Below are 25,113 nucleotides of genomic sequence, written 5' to 3'. Positions count from 1 at the left end.
AAGGAGGGCTTGAACACCCACCACACCACACCCAACATGCACTGGGCAGGGCAGTACTGTACCCTCCTGAAAGAAGGAAGGAAAGCATAATCATCCCCCACTTTAATAAGATAAAGGGATAACTTCATGGTAGCCTATTCCCAAGAGAGAAGGAAAGACTAAAGCCAACTGTTTAAGTGCCCTCTGACTCTCATTAAAGTAGATGGAAAAAACAGGTGGCTCAAAGGCAACAGACAGGCCTACTCACTTATACTAGATAGAGCAGTATTTCCCCATGTGCAGGCTGCAGCCTACTAACAGGACTTGAAATAAATTTAGTGGGTAATGAATAAATAGAACAAAACAAAAAATAGATCTCACAGCATGTAGGAAGAGTAAGTATTGACCATGGAATTTCTATTTTGGTGTGTGTGTGTGTACCAGATCACAATGCTTAAGGTGGGTTGTTCTCAAAAAAGTGTGAAAGCCACTGGGATGCTATGGAAGATCCTAGGATGAATAATGCACAAGACTCTACCCTCTTCCTTCAAAATCCATTAGGGAAGATAAATGATATACTACAAAGCAACCCATATGTGATGAAGGTCATAAGAAATATATAAAGTACTCAAAGAAGAGTGAGATGATTTCTGAACAGTATCAGGAAAGGGAAATAAAAGTTTTCTCAGAGGGCAAGATAGTTATTTGATCTGGGCCTTGCAGTGAGGATAGGATTTTTGACAGGTGGAAACACTGAGAATAAACTCTCTGTAGAAGAAGCTACATGAACAAAAGTTTGGCAGAAGGAAATAAGAGAGCAGGGGAGCAATGGTGAAAGCAAAGATTGTGTAGGAGAGTAAGTCAGGAGAAGTGGACTGCAACCATACCAGGGCCTATGTGGGGTCATCTGCCAGCTCCAGGAAGCCTTTGAAGGGTTTGGAGCCAGGGACATAATCAAAGCTGTTTGCTGATGATGTATGTAAGATATACAACACAGGCAGGTAGCCTAATTAGGAGGCTGTTACAATAGTTCAGGTGAGAAGTTGTAAGGATCTAGATAAGCATGAAGAAAGTAAGAATAGAAAAGAAATGGTGGATGCAAAAATGACAAAGCAAACAGAATTAGCAAGACTGGGCGTTACACAATTCTGGAGGAAGAAGACAGAAGACTCAAAATTTGAACCTCAGAGGTAAGAAACACAGTGGTGCCACGGAAAGAAAAGGTGCCACGATCAGAAAGAAGACCTGGGGCTGGACAACGGACAAGAGGTGGCAGTCAATGATGTCTGTTTTAGACATATTGAATCTAACGTGCTTCAGAGATATTTAGTAGGAACCACAGAACATTCAATTTAGCAACATAAACATGGAATTAATGCTGTGAGAGAAGACAGAACTAGAAATAAGTATTTGAGAATTAGTCATTTGGAGGGAAGGGAGAGAGAAGCTGAGGACAGACCACAGGGAAAACCTGTTTTTAGAGTATGAAGATGATGAGGTGCCAGCCATTTAGAAAGGGAGGAAGAGAACCAGGAAGCCAGTGAAGGGGAGAGTTCCCAGGAGCGGAGCTGACATAAGTGCAAAAGAAGTAAAAGAGGTAAGAAAAGGGCTCTGCAGAGTCCACAGTCATCTGTAACGAAAGTGGCAGAGCATAGAGTCCCAGGCAGTCCCAGACACCTGAACACATGATCTCTGGGCAGGGCCTTCCAAGCTTTACTGGTATCCGTCTCTCTCTCTAGTCCCTAGATCTAATCAATCCACAGCTAGAGGAGAGGCACCAGCCAATGGAAGACCTGGTCTGTAGAACCAAGATGGGCACTGCTAGAGAAGAGCTTCTTGCTTGAACCCATGGCAAAAATGGTTCTCTTTTGCTTTCCCTTTCTTAGTGTGAGGGGCCACCACAGGAAATCTGCAATGGCAAGGAACAGCTGCTCTCTTGAAGGAAAGAGCTAAGAGACCAGAACCACAAAAGGCCAGGGTCATCCAGGATTTAGCTGACCTCAAACTGATAAAGAAATCCCAGCAACTGGGGGGAAGCCGATCTCTGTTTTTGTTGCCATGTTTTGCTGCCACCAGTCTCTCTCTTCCCCCTTGTCCTTCTCTCCAGTTCTCAGTCCCACTCAATACAAGTTATAAATACCTGAGTTATAAGTCATTCCAGTCAAACTACGGGCTTGCTATTTCTGTAAACAAGCATGTCACAGACCTGTCCATGGCAGAACACTCTCTGCCTACCCTCCCTTCCTGCAGGTTAAGAATAACTATGCTTGTCTCTTGCCCACACACTACACTCTAATCTCACAAAGCAGATTCTCCACCAGATTCTGAGAATTACCACTTATACAAAAGCCACAGAGGAAGTCCATGTGCAGCAGGCCCTGTGCAGAGACTTAGGCAGCTGGGCAGAGACCCAGTGACTGGCCTGGGGAGGTGGAGGGGATGGCGGGTATCATGACTAAGCTCACTCACTCCTGCCTCTTCAGAGTCCAAAGTGCCATCTGACAGAGGCAGGAAGGCACACAATGGCCACTTAAGACTGTAGAACAGATCTTGTTTCTCTGCTCTGCTCCCGGTTTCTACCCTGTCTGGCTGATTTACAGCCTGTATATACCATGAAGGGTCCCAGAAACAAGTAACTTCCAATATGACAGAAAAACCAGGCTCCCTTGATTACAGTCAGAATTAGTTGGAGTTGAGGCAATTATCTAGTCCTGGGATTAAAACAGACTCAGCTTCAAGGTAAATCTCCCACTGCTTGGAAGAAGGTGAGGTCCTCTCGCCATAAACCACTAGAGACTAAAGAACAAAGGTTCCCAATCCTGACTTATCAAAGGAATTATTCAGAGGGTTTAACAAGTTTTTTTTTCAGAAAGCAGTCCCCACCTTATTCCCATCCCCTGCCTCCCAAGATTCTCAAACAGATATGGGATGTGGTTCAATAATTTGCATATTAAAGCTCCACAGGTGATTCTAATGACTAATCAGGGAGGGAACTATTAAATTAAAGCATTTTCCCTTTTCATTTCCAAATTTCAGCCCTTCGGGGACGAAAAGAGAAAACAATGTTCTGAGTATTCTTACAAGAATCCCCAGACCCATGGGGTGCAGTGGGTCTTGTACAGACAGAGGATCCACAGCTACAGCAGCTGTCGTTGATTGAATGTATACCCTGTGCCAAGAACTGGGCTGAGCACTTCACAAGATTGTCTCATCTAATACTCTTGACAACTTTATGAAGGGCTGGTATTACCTCCCTTTTACAAATGGAGTCCAATTAAGTAGTCAGTGGAAGAACTAGGATTTAGACCTAGGTTTGTCTGGTTCCAGAAATCACGGTGACCTTAGGAGTAATTCAGTTTCAAAACCACCAGAATGCTGCAAGTTTCTCAAAGAGCACACAGGGAAGTCACCATGCCTTCACGGAGACATCAGGGATAAGTTGAAAACCACAGTAGAAGGCAGAGGACACAGGATGAAGAAGAGGGACAATAGAGTCCTCTCCAGCTAGTTTTCTAGTTTTAAAAAAATTAGCAAGCCTTATCAGTAGCTGACATGGGTCTAAAAAATGGATTTTGACCTCTCCTCATGAAATGATTGCAGAGAAAGAGAAACAGAGGGTTTTCCAATGCCAGAATATACCATGTGAGCAGAGCTTACCCACGTCCAGCTAGCACTAGACCCTACAGTCAGCATGGACACTTGACACCCATTTCCAAGGCAACTGACTTTGTCAGAAGCACAAGAATCTGATTTGGTGTGCCAATGGGGAAGAGGTAAGGAGAGTCTCAGGTCTCAGATATGAGTTAAGGGAAAGAAGGGTCTCTATCTAAAGGACTCAATTATAATATAACCATGAGCATGCACCCAAGTCCAAAGAACAGTTAAGAACACAGTGCATGGCACAGAGCAAGCACTTCTACCCTCCCTCTCTTTTCCAGTTATCAAAAAGGGAAGGACAGGAGATAGCTCAATTTAAGCAACCAGAATAAGGGGAAAAAGTTGTTTTCCTCTCTAGGGTCAGTCCTCTCTACAGCAGGACCAGCACAAAGCTTTAAGAGCTAAAATTGCCTGGTAATTAAGAAGGGTCTAACTCCACCTCATTCACTAACTCTACATGCCTGAGTCTTCTTGATCTCTTGGTTTCCAAACTTTGTAACGAGGAAGAATACTAACTGCTCCTTACCTGGACCAAGTGTACAAAGTGAATGTGTGTTCTGGGACAAAAAGGAGAGTGGGGAAGACTCTTGGTGCCCCTGCAATTATGCTAACTTATACCATGAGACTCTCCTGGGAAAAAGGAAGGTTTCTTCACCAGGTTATTCTCCATTGAATGCCCACTTCCTTTCCATTCCAAATGCTAACACCCAGGTTTAGGCTTTCCGTACCACATTACTACATATAGCAATGGCTTTCTAATCAATCTCCTTAACTGTAGACCCTGTCCTCCCCTTCCCAACCCTTCAGAAAAACCTTTCCATAGCATAGCTTTGATTATGTCCCTCCCCTACTCAAAAACTTCCAATGGTTCCCTACTGCCAACTAAATAAATTAAAAATGTCTTAGCCTAGCATTCAAAGCTTTCTGTTAACAGGCCCCATCATTCTTCTATCTCCTACTACTCACCTATGTGAATCATGTGTTTGCCAATCTGGATTATTCATTATTCTGCAAAGGAGCTTCAGGGCTTTATATTCTTCTTCTACCTGGAATGCTCTTCCCTTCCACTACCCCATAATGAAATCCTACTCTTCCTTCAAGGATCAGCTCAAATATCACATCTCCTATGATTGTTTCTGTGATTGCCTTGGCCAGAAATGATTCCTCCCTCCTTGGTATTCTTACAGCATCACTTGATTTGCACCAGCCACATGGCATGAACTACTCAGCACCTTGTATGCAGTTCTTTATGCATCTGCCTTCTCTCTCCAACTAGTCTCTAATCTTCTGGAAGACAGTGGCTATGTCTCATATAACTCTATGCTTACAGCACAGAGCACAGGGTTTAATATATATCTGTTGAATCCATTTTGAATACTTTAAAAATATTTGTAAATACTCTTTGGCTCATCTTACTTTGTTGTTTAACCTCCTAGAGAATTCTCCATCTATCACAGCTAGCCCTAGAGTTAGAGCAAGAAGCAAGATGCCTTTCCAGAAAGACTGGGGAAAGCCTGAATGAAATAATCCATGTGCTTTAAATTATTACAAACAAGACAGTTTTATCCCTGACTTTTAGTAAATACATTCACAGCATGGCACTTCACAAATCTGACTTAAATTATAATTAAAGAATAAGTCCAAAAGACTAGAGATCATTTTAAAGATAAAAATAACAATACTATTGTTTTAAAAGAGCTTTACTTGTCCTTTATAATCAGAAATGGATATAGCTATGAGTAGTTATTCTGGATGATGGAGTTATAGATGACTTGTTTTCTTTTTTATGCTCATGTATATATTACTTGTGTCAAAAAATCTCAGAAAACACATGTACTTCAGGAAGTACCAAAAAATATTTTACCAAAGTTAATTAAAGAAATACTACTGAAGATACTGGAAATGAATTCTCAAATTCAATAAATTAATGAATTTGTGAGAAAATGTTTTTATGTCCTACTTAAAAAAAAGTATTTTTCAACATTTGTGTGTAACTGCTTTAACGAAATGAGTATACAGATTTTAAATTTTAAACATTTTATATTTAATTATGAAAAACACATTTAAATTGAAGAGATTTTATCTTTATTGGTTCTTTTTCTACTTACAAAAATAATGCAGACTCACTGTAAAAAATTCCAACATTACAGAAATATAGAAATGTAGATAGTACATATCCATCATAATCTACTATCCCTCCCTGAGGTAACCAATATTAACAACAGTTTGGTATTTATAACCTTCTTTCTTTCTATGCATATACTAATATATATGTTTTAACAAAAACATCAATAATCATTAACATAAAACATTGTTATACAGTTTGCTTTTTGTCACTTAATATATCTTGTATACTCTTTCACATCAATACATACAGATCAATCACACTCTTTTCAGCAAGTACAAGGCATTTCATTTTACGGATGTACACCAATCTCCTACTGAGGGCTACTTGTATTACTTCAAAGATTTCACTACTGTGGATTTCACCCACCCCAAAAATTTCATTTATATACACCTTTGTGTGGGATGAATGTTTGCATAGAGTAAGTACCAGAATTACAAGTGCAAGCTCAAAAGATATCAATATATAAACTTTTCTTCTAATGGATCTTACCCAAGTCCTCTACAAAGGTTATTATCAATGTATGTTCTCACCAAGAGTGTAAGGGTGAGTGAGTGCACTTGTTCCCCCACATCTTCACAAATATTTTCTTCAAACAAAAATTATTTAAATAGAATATTTAACTCTCATCACATTAGAAACTTAAAACAACGTATTATAAAATTAACATGTTTTTTTACCGAGTATCATAATTCTTCCAAGTGGTAAAGATACCTCAAGACAAATGCTGGGCATAGAAGCCATAGGGCATAAATCTGCAAAGAAGTAAAAAGCTAACCTTTTCAAACAATATTGCTTCTCTCTCACTTACCAACTTTACATTTCCCTGTATGGCCCCGGAAGATGGCTGGTTAGCCAGAGACGGGTAAGATTCCTCAAGGGAGGAACAACCTAAGACAGGCACAGTCGCAGGGGGCCATCAGGTGAGAAATTGGGGATCAACAGAGGTGAGGCTCAGAACCTCACCCCCCCTGTTTTGAGAGAAATCTTCTGCATCTGTGGATGTTTTGTTGCTCTTGTCTAGCTTGGATTAATACTTAGTCTATAGGCACAGACCTGATCATCTACATTTGCCCACTTACAGCACTAAATTATGTTTTCTACCTTTATCTTGCATCTACCTAACACTTTAGAATTTTGTTAAAAAAAAAAAGGGAGAAATGTGGGATTCACATATAAATCAAGTATAAAAATCAAATGAATAATCATATCTGACTTGATAGTTTATAGTTCATGATGTGTGATCAAAACCGAAAGTTTCTGTAATATGACTGCCCTTGCACTGTTCACCATGTAAGAAGTTATTCACTACGTAAGAACTTGTTCATCATGTAAGAACTTGTTCGTTATGCTTCAGAAGATTGGAGACTGTTGAGAATTAGGCTTTGGGTTGATTAATGATTGTGCATTGAGTCCCCTATACAGAATTTTATTGTTGTTAACAATCATTTGATCAATAAATATAGAGAGATGCCCTCTCAAATAAAAAAATTGTGACACTAAATTATGAACATTATGCTAACTGTTCAGAGTTCAACTTCTCACCTATATTGTTTGCCTTTATACTATTTTGTGATTGAGTATTTTTCTGTGGGTTTTGTTCAAATAAATTTTAATGAAATGCCTTTCAAAGAAACCACAACAGAAAAAGAATAAATGTTGTATTAAACTAAAAAAAAAAAAATTTACATGTTTTCACTCTGCCTTAAAATTTTTAGTATTAAGGGAAGCTCTAGGACTAATAAACTTTCCAAATTATTTCTCAGCAGAAATAAATTGGCCCCAAAAGAAAAAGAAAAGTTATTTCTAGAGAAGCTGTTGCTGTTAGAAAGCACCCTCATCACTACAGTGATTTCTAATCAGACACAGTAAGTTAGGGCTTCCCTGACCCTTAGCTCATTTGTTTGACTTTTTCAATTCCCCAATATCATACCCATAGCCCTGAAAGAAATTACATGTAGTTAGTATCAAAAACAGTATGTGCTAAGCCTTCCTTCTGTTCAGTAAAGTATTGTTGATACAAGTTAGAATATTGGCAAGAAAAAGGTATTGAAGATAGGTCACAACAAAATGCTACACAGGGAAGCTAAACCTGTAGAAAAGGACTTCTCACAAATGGAAACCTGAAGGAACAAAATTTTGCCAGCAAATTAGAAGAAAATTTCTGGGTACTCTAAAAATCTGTGGACCCTGATAATATTAGCAATCCCTCAAATAGCTATAAACTTCATTAGGCCTTACGATGTGTTTTCACATTTATTAAATCTTATTTATTCCTCCTAACAGTCCTGGGAGGAGGCCATCAGTATTCCAATTTTACAAACAAGAGAAGCCAGCACCCTCAAAAGTGAGGAAACTGTCCCAAAAGTGTAATTGTAACTGCTAGATCTATACACACAACACACACACAGTAGCATGGCTCCTCAAACTATGGCCCATGGAAGAGCAGCATGGGCATCACTGTGGAGCTTGGCAGACATGCAGAATCCCATGCTGGGCTTGAATTTGAATCTGCATTTTAACAAAACCACTGTCTCATGCCCCCACACACTAATCTGTGTGCACATTAACTCTTAGAAGCCCTATTCACTAGCCAGTTCTGGGTTTGCTATGAGGGAGTCTCTGTGACAGCTGCTGTGGAGTCTCACAAGAAAGACCACAGCAGCATGGGGAATGAAGCAAAGTACATCATAAGAAGGACAGACATATTTAGAATAGTCACTGCTGTGGAGTCTCACAAGAAAGACCAAAGCAGCCTGGGGAAGAAAGCAAAGTGCATCATAAGAAGGACAGACATGTTTAGAAAAGTCAGCAGCAGGTTATTACGTCATATGAAAAGAATCATGGTGTGTAAAAATACTGTGCTTTCCCAAATAGAAGCTGACCAATGAGCATCAGCATAACAGACGCAGGCCTGCAGCATGCCTGCTGCATGTTTAGTCCTGACAAGCAGCTGCTTGCTTTTCTCCAAGGCAGTAGCTGAGAGGTGGCAAGGGTCAGGGTTTCTGAGCATGCTCTGAGCTCCTCCCCCATGATCACAAACTGCATGTGGGTTGCCCTCCACCCAATCCACCAGGCTTGGGGCTTCCTCTCCCTTGGACAAACTGGGACAACTGCAAGAAAGCATGCATAAAGATCCCATGCACATGCCCTCATAGCATTATCCTGCTTACTTGGGGGAATAAATTAAAATAATATAAATTTGAGATCAGGTGAGGCAAGACACTTGCTCAAAGAACTCAGCAACCCTGGAACCTGCCCAGGCAAACACTGTCAAGTGTTCAAAATGACCTAATTTTTGCTCATTTTCATGTTAACTGAACCCCAACAGTATCAAGCAACTCAGCTCTGGCACAAGGCATTCTAGATCTAGTTTTTACACAGAAAATAGGCATTTCAGCTCAGTGACTTTCAATAGCTTCAAAGACAAGGTCAACTGTGGGTAGGAACAGCCACAGAGACAACAAAGAGGTAGAGTACAGAGTTAAAGAGGGAGAGATTTGGGGGAGGCAGCACTAGCAAGCAGTCGGGAGCATGAGCTACATACATCAACTAATTTGCCAACTATGAGCAGAACAGTTTAAAGCCCCATGATATTCACACACAAAAACAACTGAGGCTTCACTCGCCCTCCTTGCTCCAACCCCAAGAGAGAAGCAGCAACTGCTTGTGACTTACGGTCTTCTGGAACCACACAGCTGTACCCTGTCAACTAGACATTCATGTACCCACAACACCACAAGATGTACAGTTCCTAATATGCCATGAGGCAAAAAGTGGGGATACCAGTTCAGGAAATCTGGAGTTGGGGCTGGTAAGAAGAGCCAAGATGTAGAGGGACAAGGGTAGCTGAACATGGCTCAGAAATAACAGTCTGAGAAATTCACTAAGTTAATTTTTATGGGGCATGTTGTGGGAATGTTATAAAAAATGTGGGTATATTTTAAGGTACTGCTCTTTTCCAAGCTGAATGTAATATTAGGCATAATTCTGCACTCAGTGTTATGTTTTGCACATAAAGGCTCCCTGAGAGGAGTACAGAATAAAGATAAGTGTGAGCTTTGAAGTTAAGATAGCCAAGGTTTGAGTCCCAACTCAGCCACCTATGCTATGGGACCACCAGCTACTCACCTGACCTCTCTTAGCATTAGTTTCCTCATCTACAAAATGGGGATAATAATAGCAGTATTTATAGTAGGGTGGTATAAAACCTGAATGAGATAATATATGTAAAATGCTTAGCAGAGAACACAGTAAAAGCTCAATAAATGCCAAGTCATTATTGTCACTGCCAGTATTATTTCTAGTATTATTATTCAGAGAGTAAGATAAGGATAGGAGATACTGACAGCACAGGCTGAAAAGAGTGGTTCCAATAAGCAAACTGCCTGAAAAATGTTGAATGGAACAAATCTATAATTGGGAAAAGAAGAAACCTGAAAAATAAAAGAACAAATAGTCCAAATCAAGATTTGGGGTGTTTTTTATCTTTAAAAATAAAATCATCTTAATTACATTAAGACAAAAACCTTATCTCCAGCTTCACCCACCTTGATGACACCATTAACTTCACATCCCTTGGAAACTACCAATACTTTGGCAGGGTTCTACTTATTTATTTGGTTACATGGTGATCGTTTAATAATTATTCACAATACAGTATTATGCTATTATATTTCATAAGCTTTTCTATGTTGTATTTCATAATTTTTTTGTTTGTTTTTTTAAGTGCCAGCACCTGTAATAAGGTCAGCTGAACTTACAGGAAATGACCAGAATCACCACTAAGGAACACAGATCTCAAAGCCTGATGAGAAGCATGATGGGAAGTTAGAAATTGTAGGGAACTCAGCATGATGAGAAGCAATGTTAAAATCCAGAAGAACCTAAGAAATTCCCTTCTCAGATTCCTCCAAAAGAGAATTTGACAAAGGGAAAAAAAAATCAGCCCTGTAGTTTCACAAAGTGGTGGTCAAGATCTTCAAGTAAATTTAAATCTCAACTATGAATGAAAGAGCAGAGGAGGGAAAATATCTTTAACTTCACCCAGCTTTAGGGGGAATGATAAGGTGTGTAAACTTAGAAATCTAGTCTAAAAAAAAAGATTATTTTATAGGGTAGAAAAAAGCATTAAAAACATTCTCTGTGATTTAAAAAAAAAAAAGAGGTGGTGCCATTTACTCCCTACAAGTGTAAGAGGAGACATCCATACTGTGAACTCATCCTTCTGTAAGTATCCTTCAAAACCTAAGGAAAATGCTGTAGCCAATTTAGAAGCACTGTGGACTTGCTGATACAACCATTGGGAGGAAGGAAACCAAGATTTGGAAAATGTGAACACTAAAAAATATCAACCCTAAAGATCCACACTGTCCAATTTGTCTGTCATACTCCCTTTGTTTCTTGACCTCCTGTCCCCTTTTGCTTTAATAGTAAAAGGTAACAGAAGTTAAGGCAAATCCAAAAATATGGATTTGATTCAGTTAACAGGTGGGCAGCTCTCATTCCACACCTCTGCTGAGAACTGCTGTAGAAGGAGGCTGACGGAACACTAGGCCTTGGCCTGCATCAAACAATGGAGCCCAGGGGAGAGGCTAAGCTTGTAGCAGTGGGAATGTGATGTATAATACAACAAATCCTCCTGAAAACACTGTAGCTTTTTTTCTTACCAACACTGCAGTCTGGACATGAAGTAAAACCAACAGATACTCTAAGAACAACAGAGGGAAAGACCAGCTCCCAGAGAAGCTTAGTTTGAATAAACATAGTCCCAAAATTCAAGCCCTGGACTGTCTTGCAAAGGGGAAAGAAGAGCCACAAGCCCATCTTTTAGACTCATGGAGTTACAGAGGTTACAGAGGTCAGGCTGAAGCCTCACTTCTACCAATGCTTTTTCATTAGCCAAAAAATGAAAACACTCAGGTGACAAATGAAAGCAAGAAGTCAAGTCAGAGAAATGTCAAGTCAGAGGAAATTCCTGCTGATCTGTCTTAGTACAGCAATGATCAGATCCTCATAGCTGAGCTGACCCCAAAACCATTCAAAATATCAGCAGGAAATAAGGCAATGACTCAAACTGATTCAACAGAGAAAACTTGCCCTAAACTGTAAGCTGGGAGAGGAAAAAGAAACTTGGAGGGCAGCAGGGCTATTACACTCTGAAGTGAGCGAGGCCAAATGCATGAAGGAAAGCTTTGCAAGACAACTTAGAGGCTGGGTTCTTTCAGACAGCAAAGTTTAGAGTGGCTGGGTCTCTCCAGTGAGAATCACTTTGAGGGCAGCTGCAGGCACCAGAAGGAGAAATGATGATCAAAGAAACAAAACCTGGAAAACACCCCACACTTTTCACTATACACCCCCTGTTCTGAGGACCACAAGATATTCCATTAACTGAAATATACACTGAAGCCTTAATTGAAGAATACAGAAAGAGAGAAAAACTTGCCCACGTTCATTCACAAAGGCAGGTGGGAGGCAGGGCTGCTGGCCACAGGGGCCTCTACTCTTGGTCCTCTGGTCTAGGTGGGGAGCCCAGAGAGTGTGTATTGAACACTAAAGACTCTCGGTTCCTAAGAGTCCCAAGGGAAGTGGGTAGTAGAATGGTGACATTAAAAAATGGCCAGGAATCAGGGATATTATCGTGAAGTTTCCTATTGCTGCCCACAGAGGGAATTCCGGCTGATCTCTTAGTACAGCAATGATCAGATCCTCATAGCTGAGTTGACCCTACAACAGGACAGTTCTCTTAGAGCTATCCCTGACATAGTTTATGGAGCAATCATTCTAAAGATGTAGTGGTAATAAAAACTACTCAAGGAGAAGAGTACACTTACTGGGCTAGCTTTATATATCCTCAAGAAGCTTCCAAGAGGACTTTGGGTATGAAACCAACAGATTTCAGGGTCCTAGCACTTAAGCCAGGGGTTCATAACCCAGCAGTGGGCTTCTGGTGGAACTTAACACAACACAAGTACCAAACTCTACCCCTAGAGGTTTTGATTTCATATAGCCAGGATGGGGCCCAGGAATGTGCAGTCTTAAGATGATGCACAGGTATTCTGATATCTCACTGCACTGCTAACTTCTCCCTGACATCGAGATCCATCAAGCTAGAGTCAATGATCCATAGATACTTTGAAAATGAATATGCTCCCTGCACCCTGCCACCCACCTCCCCAGGCCCAACCAAATAAGCAGATTAAAGACTCTCAATACTAGTAATATCTGGGCTCAAACACTGAGCAAAAGCTGAAATTAGATTATTGCCAGTTTTTTCTCTTCCCTGAAACTCACCTACACAAACTCTTCTTAGAGCCACATATTTAAAGGCTCAAAGCACAACCATACAATCAGGAGAAAATTGGGGGAAAAATGTGAGGGGTGTGTGGAGGAGGGTGGCAGGGGGAATGAATGCTCAAACCTACATTCCTAAAAACTGAGAACTACAAAAAAAGCTGCAAGTCTTCTTTGCCCATTGTCTTCAGAAAGATAATACACAATCCAGACTGGATTCATGGCTATTAAGGAGGATGAAGATTTGAAAACCTCCATCACTTAGTTTTTCAAAAATCAACAACCCTCTAACACAAGCAATCCTTTTGTGTCCCTAACTTAAATCTTGCCTGCTCGGCTTCAGTCCATCTCTGTTCTTTGTTAAAACAGAAGAACAAACCAGCTCCCTCCACATAAAACTCTTTCAGAAACTTTAAGAAAAGATGGGGAGAGTTAGCTACCAAGAACATACACATTTGTTTCTTAAGGAAAACAGCCTCAAATAAGATGAGAGGTAGAACTGACAACCACACAGGATTAGAAACTGAAGGGTGTTTACAACTGGTAACTGAGTTATACTTCAAAATTCAGCAGATCTGGCACAAAATTTCAAACTGCTCTTCCAATTTTATTACACTGCAGAGATTTTCCTCTCTTAGAGAAAGTTTAATAAAAATTTCAGCTCCCATCTATTCTCTCTAATAACATACATCTCCATCTCTATGGGCTCTCACTTCAGCTTTTAAACATATTTTAACTATATCTCTCCTGAATTAAAAAAACCTTTCATGAGCACTACTTACTGCAAAAGTGTACTTCTCCTTCTCTCCTATGCCCTTCACACCTAAATAGGAAATAAAATCTTTTCCAACATTTTATTATTCCTCATTTTGACTTCTCTTCTAAAGAGGTCACAGTTCCTCCTGATCATTTCCTATTCTTCTGGAATTCCAAGTTTATCCCCCACTATATTTGACGTCTTTACATTGTTCTCATTCATTTAGTCTTTACTGCATACCTTACACTGTACTAAACAGTGGGATAGAAAGGAAATGAAGAACATGACCCTTATCTTAGGTAATGAAGACATACATAAAAGAACACGTAAGAGTCTGGTTCCAAGGTACCGAGTCTAGTCAGAGAAGAGAGAAGACCCTGTGGCTCCAGTAAATCTATTGTTGGATCTAAAAATAGATAATTTGGTATAAAGGCTACTTCAGACAGAAGGAACAGAATGATTCAAAGCAGTGGGCCACCATCTGAGGTACGAGCTGCATAAAGGGCCTGTCACTTCCTTCTTTGCCCCCTTTCCCCTACCCCCACAAAGGCATATATTTCTTGGTCATCATATTTTATTTCAAAGTTAGTTATCCATGAATCACAAGTTCTTTGCCTATTACCATGATTATCCACAGCCACCAAGTGTTAGCTCATAAAGCCTTATACACCAGGTCCTATGTGGGTTGCCACAAGTGAGCTTTTAGGATTATCTTAGGTAGAAAGTCTCCAATAAGGAGTGTGAGGAATCAGGCATCTACAGGGTCCTAGGCACACAAAGACAGCTACTCCCTTTAGTTGCTGAAGATAGGCACCATCACTCTGAATCTGTCAGACTATTCAAAGGTCATTCAACTTTGGCAAAGTATTTCCTTCATTCACAGCTTTAGGACAAATAAAGCCATTTAAAGTAGTCTGAAGCACTGAATTCTTATTTGAAACGGGGATGTTTGATGGTAATGCCAGAAATGCCCTTTTTCAGTTTTCTTGGAGAGCTTCTCTTCTCCTCCTGCCTCAGGACTCACAGTATAAGCATCCTTTCCTCTGTGAAATCTTTCCTAATTCCCCTAAACTGACTTCGGTTCCCTCCCCAGTGCTACCACTAACCCTTTATGCATACTTGTAGACAACACTTAACACATCATATTGTAATTATTTTGTTACATGTCTGACTAGCCACAAGCTTTTTGATGGCCAAGACAATGTTCTATTAATCACTGACTCCACGCATAAAAGGGCCATGATGAACATTTGTTGAATGCACTAATGATGAATAACATGGGAAGTTTTAAAGAATGGTGACCATACCTTCTGGATTCCAGACCAACACTACAGTATTAACACTAAAGACTAAACTCCCATCACACATTTCTAGTATCTATACCATTCTTGGTCAGAAAAAGAGGCCAAAGATATGAAAGGGCTGTTCTAATAGTACTGGTCATTACAAAGTTTCCAGCCAAGAATACAAGAGCTTGCTGTACTAAGAATGACCTAATACAACAAAGGAGGGAAGAGAGTCCAATCTAAGACCGTTTCTAAGTTTCAGGCTCATTCTCCTGCCTCTGTGATTAGTAAGCATCCTTGGAAAGGTCACTATCTCCACCGCCATGGAAACTCATGGCCAACTTCAGTTCAATACAACCTCTGCTGAAATACACAGGAAAGCAGTTCACCTTTTGAACAATCCAAGTAAGGCTCTGCTAAGTGATGGGGATCTGAACTAAGTCCTCCCACAACCCTGCCATGCTGTACATTAGCACTCTAAATTATTCTTCATTGGCCTTACTCATCTCTGAAGAGATACAGGCAAGGCAATAAAATGCTGCTGTCTCAAATGCCTCTGCCTGTAGCAATCCTGTACACACAATGCTACTTACTGTATTTACAGGCTACTAACAAGATTCAAAAGTCTAATCTAATTCCATGGGGAAGAAAGCCCTTGGTTTCCTTAGGGATTAAATAAATTTAGTCTACTTTGGTATTTCCAAAATTGGGGAGCTCAACAAAGTTGAAGAAAGCATAAAAGACCAATACCCAGACAACTAAGAGGATAGGAAGGGACTTGGCCTCTGAGGATGGGATGTAGCTCTTGGCATATAATGATTGAGATAAGCAATGTTCAAGAGCAAACCAAGAGAACTATTTTGTTGGCAGATAGCTTACTCCTTGTATGTCAGCATTCCCAAGAAGCCAGGAAGCTTCAGTTTAAATTAGTTCTCTTGAAGGGACAAATAAATTTGTTCTGACCCTGGGTAATCATTTACCAAGCCAATTCCTCAGACTACATGTTTTAGCTTATTTCTTTCTGTTACTACTGCCTTACAAGACCCCAGCTGTGACACTAACACTTGTGGCTACATTAGTCACAGCTTAGCCCTACACACAGTGTCCCACTACACTCTTCCAAGAGGGGAAACTGAGTCATAGCATATCAACTGGCTTGCCCAAGCAGACTTAGTTTGTAATGGAGCCACATTTGAACCCAGCTGCCTTTCTCCTATTCCCCTCTTCATGGATAAATCTCAGAATGCCCACCCCTGCTGCTCTTTTCCTCTAACCCAAAACTAAATCCCTGTTTTCTTGAAGGGCAGAAATGGGCACAATTGATCTTGAGTGCCAACAGGGGCTTCTAGTGCTCCTCTTTCCCAAGAAAGAGGAAGATGAAAGAGGAACATGGAGCAGAAGAGGAGAGGGTTGGAAAGGAGTGGCTCCCAGTACTAGAACTCACCTTGGAGCTGAGGTCCTCTCGCCGGTTTCCTGCCTTAATTCTGCGTAATTTGATCGATGGGGATCGCAGCAGGTTCTTGATCCGGCTGGTAATGGTTGATCCTTCCACGGCCATCATGATGAGGAGGCTCGGGGACAGTTTCTGGCCAAGTCTTGGGACTTGTCTCACCAGTGGCACTGTCTTCCCACTCCACAGGTCCTTCCAGTATGCCCTCTTACTGACCTGAGATGGCAGAGGCCACCTTATGCTTCTGCCTAGCAGTGTTTGCAGTTCCTATCTCTAGGTATTGCTCTCTCCCTTCTCATGTTCGCCTTCAAACCTATTTGCTTTTTTATGCCGTCTGAAGGACAAACCCATGAAAAAGGAGGAAAAAAAGCCTGAGCCGCGAAGAAATGCCAGGCCCACGCCTGCCCAGAGGCGTTTAACTAGAGGGATGGGATGGGCCCTAGTAGGGCTGGCGGCTAGTCTGGTCCCCGTTACTTCCCAACTGTTCCCATGGCAACTGCAGTATCTACGGAAGGACGCCGCCAAGGAGTCCTGCAGGGGGCCTGGGTACCTGCGCTGGCGACCGGCGGGACAAGGCGCGGCGGGGCTCGCTGTGGCCCGGCAACCCGTTCTGCCACGGGAGCCTCCCTCCACCCCGACCCTCCGGGACTCGCTTTCCGCTCTCCACAGCCCTGCACCTTTCTTTCACCTCCCTCAGAAGCCCCCACTACTCGCCAGCGCCCTCACTCGGGCCCAGCCTCACCAGCCCTGGGGCGCGGGGACTGCCCCGCGCACGGCGCCCTCAGGCATCGCGCTAGGCGATTTCAGCTCCGCGGCGGTAGCGGTGGCAGCAGCTATGGTGGCACGAGCGGCTCAAAACGCGAACTACAGCCTGGGCCACGCTACGGGCTCGGTAGGCGGAGCCAGGGGGAGGGGCTGCGGCTTGTATTCTATCCAGGAGAGCGTTCCGAGAGTGGCCGAGTAAGCCTTATGGGGGCGGAGCCAATGAAAGGGCCTAGGAAGCCGGACACGGGATTCGAGAACCGTGAATTCTGCACTATGTGGTCGCGGATATCTCTCCTGGGGGAAGGTCAACAGAACACGGCTCCAGAAATGGGAGAACCGAACCTTTTATGGTATTATCAGGCCTGGTCCCCCGGAGGACTGCCCTTCCCAGAGCCCCAACTAGACGGCAACCACGCCCCCAGGGTGCTATGGTTGGCGTTTCATGGGCCAGAGGCACCAAAACTGAAAACTCCTACCTCAGAATTACAACATTGAGGTAGAGCGGTGAGGCTCTGCTCCCACCAAGCGCTGGGGTTTAAAGCGGTTCGAACAGTTTCTGCTTGCCGCCTGCCTGGCACGTTGACGTACGTGTAAATAATGACTCTCCTGAGTAATTATTTCGACCACTAATACAGTTTTGAACTGGGCGACCTAATTGGCCATGATGGAAGAGGGAGATGTTAGCCTTGAAGAGTTGCAGGAGTGTGGGGGAGGGTAGACAAGTAAATGTGCTCCGGGATATGTTTCATGGTTTCTTTAGCCTCCAGTGTCCCACTGTGCTCTGATCCAGTTAAACCAGGACTTCTTTGCTCCATTTTCCTTGTTCAGTCAAAATTTACTCATGAAACCTTTCCCATAGTACTTTTACTTTGTGGAGATCGCTATCAATCCGGTGGCGCTTGACTGAGTCGTATAGTTTTTCTGGCTCGTGGTGGGGACACACACACACACACCTTTACATATTTCATGTGTCTCAGCCAAAAGTCCACTTTCCTAGGAACCTTTCTGCCTTTTTGCTACCTCAGTTCTCTTATGAAAAGGTTAGCCTAAGCCAAAAGACTTGGGCCCCAGAGAAATAGTACACTGGAGTATGTCTCATCCAATCCAGACCCTTTGAACCACCAGGGGAGATGACATGATAGCAAAAAAGAACCCCTAAGCCCATTGTTCTGGGTGTGCCTTGTACAGCTAAATGGCAAAAGAGCTATGTATTGTTGTGTATTGTAGCCACATACTAAAAATGACATCTGTAATTTTTAGTTACCTAGACAACTGTCAATAGCTAGCAGAGGCATATTCCTTCCCTTCAACCATGCACTGCAGATGTAATAAAATACAAAATGAAACTGTCACATTTCCCAAATCTGGAGGAGGGAAATAAGTGTCATTAGCCTTACCAGTATGAAATAGGGGGCTGATGCCTTCAACTTGCCAGTCTGACTTTCCTCTCTATGGGGGTAGGAGCTAATAGAAATGGTGCCACCTGGTGTCCTTACTTGTGTACTGCATTCCCCAGCAACTGCCATCTGAAGTTGTCCCTTAATCTCCAAATTATTTTTGTATCCACCAATTGTTTTCTAACTTACCTAACCAATAATGGCCAGGTAAGGGGGTTTATAGAATGTTAATGGTCATTGCCTGTCCACAGCTATCCTGGTTTATGCACTTAGAGAATGTTCTCCAAATTACTCTCATTTGAAGCTGAAGCTCCATAGGCAAATCCAAGCTTCTGCTTTCATTGTCTCAGATATCTAGGTGAAAAACAACTGAGAACAATGTAATCAAATTTAAGTCTAGAATATGATTGCTTCCAGTCTAAGGCAAAAACTATATATTTTTAATTCTTCACAATTTAGTCCAATCTTCATTGTTTAGGTACCATGCAGCCTTTGAAGTGCCAATATGGAAACAGGCTATAGGCTGTTATGCCTCATGAACTCCTCAGAAAATAACAGTCCCAGGTCCAGTGTGAATGGAAACATTATTCCCTCTTGTCCAAGTTAAATCTGTGCCATCCCATCTTCCAGAGTGAAGTTGACTTGTATTTCACCCTCTATACACTACTTCACTTTATTCTGCTTGTGTATGTCCCAAGTATGTATACATACATAGTTGTCAGATTCTAAAATTCTAGATCTCTAGAAGTACACAATTTTCTGTTATGCTCATTAGATCAGATTTTAAAATTCACCCTTGCCCCCAAATGAAAAAGGTGCAAGTATAAGATCCTGGAAAACTAACTGGCTAGAGTAAACATTTGCTCATCAATTCAAATATTTATTGAGCACCTTTATATGTAAGGCACTGCAGGACAGCTGAGACTAAAGCTTGCAGTTGAAAACAGGACGGACCTCAGAACACTGCTCCCAGGACTACTTTCCTATTTAACAAGATCTCCTCTAACAGCAGAGTTTATGATAGAAGAATTTGGTAGAGCTTAGATTTTGTCTCAAAATTTCCAACTCATCCTATGGTTTACCCTTCTTACCCTCCACACACACCTACATTAACTATTGCTGAACACTTAGGAATCTTTGTAGAGGAGTTCAGTCATTATTTCATATAGTACAATTACGCCTCAGTTCAAAAGTTGTATATATCAAATTATTTCCCCAACTTATTTTCAAAAAATGCATTTTTGACTGACCTTTTCTTCTCCAAACAGCAGTGAGTCTGTATACCTTAGCTCTAATCTCTGCATCAAGCCATTCATATTCTTGTAAAGTTTGATTAGAGGCAATACAATGACATGAAGTACTTATGCCCTTCCAAACACATTCTTCAAAATCAACAATTTTGTGCAAGAAATGTATTCTGATTCTTGGTTATCATTCTTTATAAAAGTTATTGAAAATGTGCTGCCTACTCTGTTCATTGTTTTTTGTTTTTACATTTCTGGGGGTGGTGAACAAGATTTATCACCATTTTTTAGACACACTTTCAAAGTGTGTTTACCTCTCAGTTCACTTGAGCTCATTCCATTTCAGCATCTCAAGCAGTATAATTAGAAAAAAATCTACACTACTAAACCCTGCCCCCAAATGACATATGGATTGTCTGCCTTTCTTCTGTGTTCAAAACATTTTCAAACTTTTAATAGGCTTCTAATGTCAGGTATTTCATACATACTTCTAGGACAAAATCCCTGCCTTTATATAAAATTACACAAAGCACTCTGTATAAAGTTTGTATAACTGGACTTGATCTGTTAGTAGTTCAGTGTCAGAAGGACTCCTTTAATTTTTTTGTAAATCACACTAGTTAACACATCTTGCTTTAAGAACATCTATTGTCCTTAATCACTAAGACTGTGTATGTCCTGTTATTCCCAGGTTACCAGTTATATTACCTTGCACACATTGGTACTATGAGGCTAACCTTTCTATTCAAGAAGTAGGACTGCTTGAGACAAATACTTGCATCAAATTATATAAAATTTTGAAGACACCATGTAAAACTTACTATAAGTACAGTAAAACCCCAAATGTCATGTCAGGAACTTTGAAAACAGTAAGGAATTCCTATGATAAAACTACTTCAATGACACCCCTCTCAAAAGTCTCAGGACATTAGGATTCTCTACTCCAATTCAGCACAAACTTCCCAACACCAAGTTGGGCTTTAATTTTTAACTGATTTATTTCAAGTTTATACATTCTGCCTTCCACTCACCAAACATCTTCTGTTAAGTTTCTAAAAAAATAGTCATTTTCCAAAAACAGAAAAGGAAAGATATATATTTAATATATAAAAGAAAAAGCTAAATCTGACATAATTATATTCTTAAAAACATTCCATTTATTTACAGATGTATAAAAAGGCGAATTATTGGTCTACTGAGATCATGCTTCTTATAGAGTTAGGGTGAGAGCTCACTATCCTCCCAATTCCTCAACTCCTCTCACTCAACTACATCTCTCATAATCACACATGTAATTTTCATACATTGGTTTCTCTGAGGGTAAAGTTAAAGGGTAGGAGTTTTGGGGGAGTTTAGATTTCTGCCAAGACTGCAAGACTGTTCTGAAGACACTCCTCCTTAAATCAGCCCTGACAACTTCTCAGTCTTAAGAGGTCTGGAAAACACCATTATCTTGGAGGTTTGTAATGACATCTGCAGCCTTTCTTGAACACCTGAAATTCTCATTTCCATCTTTGTACATCTCTCATAAACAGAGCCAAATATCTTCCCAACAAGAACTAATTATTACCTGTTCACCCATTTTCTTCTAAAAAAGGGACAGTGTTCAGAAACAGAATGGTCCTTCTCTTCCTGAGGATTATTCATTCACTTGCCTGCTCCTTGGCTGACCCTCAAAAGCCATAACAAGAACCTTGGGAAGTCAGGAGGAAAAGTAAGGATGAGACAAGCAAGGAAATAATGGGAAATTGCTATACCTGGATTAAAGTACTAGTATTCTCCAACGACAATTATTAGCAGGGGGGACAGGTGCTGGACTCCCTGGCTAAGACATTGAATGAAATCTGCTGAACAAAGAGGAGTGGCAGGGATAGTGAGAAGCTGAAAGGTGTTCATTATGGACTTCAAGCTTCTTCAGTAACCTTCAGAGGAAGGAGGGTTGAATGCTGATGAGCAGGTCTAGAAAGGCAAGTAACACAAAACCAACAAAGAATTTGCTCCCACTGCATATTTGCAGAGGAAATTTTTCCACCCTTTTCAATCTGTTGCTTACCAGTTACTAGAAAGGGGCCCAACCATGGAAGTAATAATTCACTGGCTAAAACTATTCCAAAGTTGGTCTCACCACCTAGGTCTTAAAATATGCTGAGTGGGATTTGGGATAAAGAAGGCAAGATTATAGAAGAAACAGCATCACCTAGGCACAGCCCAGGCACTGGAAGCTCTTGTGTTAGTACTTGACAACACAAGCAAATCTGTCAGTGAAGACAGAACAGGGATTACATTCCAAAATATAGTTATTTAAGAAAGGCAAAATGCAGCAGCTAAATCCCAGTCTATACATTTTCAGAATAGTGATGCTTGCCCCCAGGAATTTCCAAGAGACCCCTCAAGTGCACCATGATTATTTACAAACTAGATAGGAAACATCATTTCTATACTCAATACAAATCTCATCTTCTAGGTTGAAAACTTCAGCATTTGAGAAATTATGAAAACAACTATACAAAAATATAAATATCTTTATCTTTACAGGCTGTCAGTCCTTCACACCCTGACAGCTAATGAGTGAAAAAGCTCTACAGATCATTGAATCCATGGTAGCAGATAATAAAAAATATATCTTCTGATTCAAATACTGCCTTATTTCCCTGGTAAAGAGTGCCTACTGTGACTTTTCTTTTCTTGACATCCTCTGCAGGTAATAGTGAATGAAACCTTCAAGCACCAGAAGGCTGGTTTGATTTGGTAAGTATCCAGCCCCACAATTTATTATTTTGGCCACTGTCTCTGGTCAGGAGAGGGAATGCTTCTCATTTTAGGTGTCTCTTAAGTGACATGATTTATGAATGGGTAAGGGTTCCCTCTGCCTACCTCCAAAATATATATTCAAGGAAGAAATCCCTGGTACTATGAAGCGGTCTTTTTAATACCCAAAGACATTAAGGGAGAACTAGTACTTTAACATTTCAAAATAATTACCTCAGTAATAAAGGTTAAAAAGCATTCCTACTTTACCAGAAGGCTTGGATTTATAATTCTGATTGAAAAGGTGAGGGAATGGAAGCTACTTGGGATATTAAAGAAGAGAAAATTTTGCTGAATGACTCATGTCCTTCACTTTGGTATTCCATGGAACTCATCCTCTCTCCCCCTACTCTTGAAACACCAACTAAAAACTCTCTCTTCTGGATCCCTCTGCACAAGTGCATCACATTCCTTAGATTTCAGACTCGACCTCAACAGCAGCTATCAACTACAGTGCAGTCCATAGCAACTCCTAAGTCTCAAGCAGCTTTTTCTCTGGGAGGGAAGAACTAGGAAACACTATGGACCTAGAGTCCTATTATGAACTCCTTGGGTAAGAGGGGCACCTCATGTTTAGTAATGAATCACATCTTCTTAGAGAGGACGAGGAGACCCAGCACCACAAGTGAGGTAACACATTTTAACATGATCAGAATTTCATAGTAGTAATTTCTAGTACCGAGGTCAGCATCCTACCCTCTTTCTCTACCATTATCCACCACATCAAGGTCAGGGATCACATGTCCATGACAAATAATAACAGAGGCCTGCAGAGAAAGGAGGTTTCCCCTCACAGCCTGAGGACAATTAAGTTCACTTCCCTGTAGAACTTGGTGAGGCCCCAGAGCTGCCTAATTTGGCCACAACAGGTGCCAATGTAGGCATCACCTTGCTCTCCCGGCATTCCTGGTCATTCCCTGTTAAGTTCATTTTGTGTCCAATTGACCCAACTTTGGTAGCTACAGGTGCCAAACAAGGCATCACCTTGAGACTCTGACCATCTGCCTCACTAGAAGAATTAGCTGCTTTTAAACCTAGAGGTGCCAACTTTGGCATAGGCCTCCACAAAGTATCTGTGTTGCTGTTCTCTAGGCCAGCCTTCATGTGTAGGATGGGGGGTGAAGACACACTTTCAGGCTCTGCAGGGATGCCAGAAGCACTCTTCCCTCCATTACTGGCTTTCCTATGGGAAAGGAGGGAATCTTTTATCTCAGAGTCAATAACAATCTTAAGGACATCTGGCTCAGAGGTTGGCTCTGCAAGTTGTTTTTCATTCTCAGAAAAGTCATCATCTTCCAAATGCAAGAGGAGAGGACTGACAGAGTCACTCTCCCCCTGTACATCAGGCAACTCTTTCACACCAGTTCCCAAGCGGCCAACCTGGAAAGTTGCTCTGTTCCCACCAGGAAGCTTATTGATAAAAGCCCGTCGAGAATCTCCTGGGAAATCTGTATCCATAGTGGTGGGCAGTTCAGCTAGGCTAACAGAATCATCATTTAGCTGCTGATTAAGAAAGGCAATCTCACTGAGTAGAGACGTTAGTGTCTCATCAGTATCATCCTCATCTTCCATGTTAGTTAATAATTCACCAGGATCAAGTGCTGCTTCCTCTATAGCTGACGCTACCTTTCTCAGTTCCATCTCTATGCTTGAGTCCTTGAGGTCTTTGAGATCTTTCATCTTTAATTTATGAAATGGAGACTCCTTTGGCTTCAGTCTCTCCCATCTTGATTCACAGTCTTTCCATTTATAATGACTCCCTCTCAGATCACCAGAAATCTTTTTGGGTAAGACCTCTTGTGCTTCCTGCATACTGGAAACATCAACTATTTGTGGAAAACCAGAATCTTTATTTGCCAGAAAAATCTGTGTTGGACCCAATGCCATTCTGCCATCTCTATGGTTGCCTCTGGAAGAGATTCTACCCGAATCTTCAAAGGAGCCTTCTTCACTCCTGACAGCGTTTTTCAGGTGGTCAGGCAGCTTGCCATCAGGAGCTTCAGGAGGATATTTGTTGCCACCCATATCTACCAAACCTCCCTCTGTAGCCAATGATGTCACATTAACAATTCTTGGCATCATAAATAAGTCGTCGTTTTCTGGAGGGGGAAAAACATTATTTAGATCTACAATAGTAAGTATCTCTCTCCACTCATACCCAAAGACCATCTCAGGGAGTTGTACTCAAAATTCACCAGTCTACTTTTATTAAAAAGATGAAAGGAATTATTAGTTCTTCAAATTATGGACCAAGCCTAACCAGAAAATAGGTAAAATTTACCCAGAAGACTCTTAGATATTCCATTCTAAATAAAATTCTATTTTATAGAAATGCTCCCCAAATTAATTCTT

General features: G+C 41.2%; 2 protein-coding genes across 18 annotated transcripts in view; both read right to left on the bottom strand.

Annotated features, from left to right (window-relative positions):
- Positions 1–17,425, bottom strand: part of MAPKBP1 (mitogen-activated protein kinase binding protein 1) — a 47,610-nt gene extending 30,185 nt beyond the window's left edge. For 3 of the 4 annotated variants that reach the window (XM_037018929.2, XM_073211673.1, XM_073211675.1), the window contains exons 1-2: positions 17,290–17,425; positions 16,542–16,763 (exon numbers count right to left, since the gene is read on the bottom strand). In XM_037018929.2, coding sequence (XP_036874824.2) covers positions 16,542–16,658 — 117 coding nt within the window. In that variant the 5' untranslated portion in view covers positions 16,659–16,763; positions 17,290–17,425. Of the gene's footprint in view, positions 1–16,541 lie in introns of all 4 variants that reach the window. The other variant, XM_073211672.1, reaches the window with a different exon arrangement.
- A 3,608-nt stretch (positions 17,426–21,033) lies between these two features.
- MGA (MAX dimerization protein MGA) overlaps positions 21,034–25,113 on the bottom strand; it is a 210,131-nt gene continuing 206,051 nt past the window's right edge. For all 14 annotated transcript variants that reach the window (XM_073211664.1, XM_037018924.2, XM_017642832.3 and 11 more), the window contains one exon: positions 21,034–24,860. In XM_073211664.1, the coding sequence (XP_073067765.1) occupies positions 23,575–24,860 (1,286 nt within the window). In that variant the 3' untranslated portion in view covers positions 21,034–23,574. The remainder of the gene's footprint in view (positions 24,861–25,113) is intronic.

Source organism: Manis javanica, chromosome 8, assembly GCF_040802235.1.
Source record: "Manis javanica isolate MJ-LG chromosome 8, MJ_LKY, whole genome shotgun sequence".
NCBI lineage: Eukaryota > Metazoa > Chordata > Mammalia > Pholidota > Manidae > Manis > Manis javanica.
This window is presented reverse-complemented; position numbering and strand designations above follow the sequence as displayed.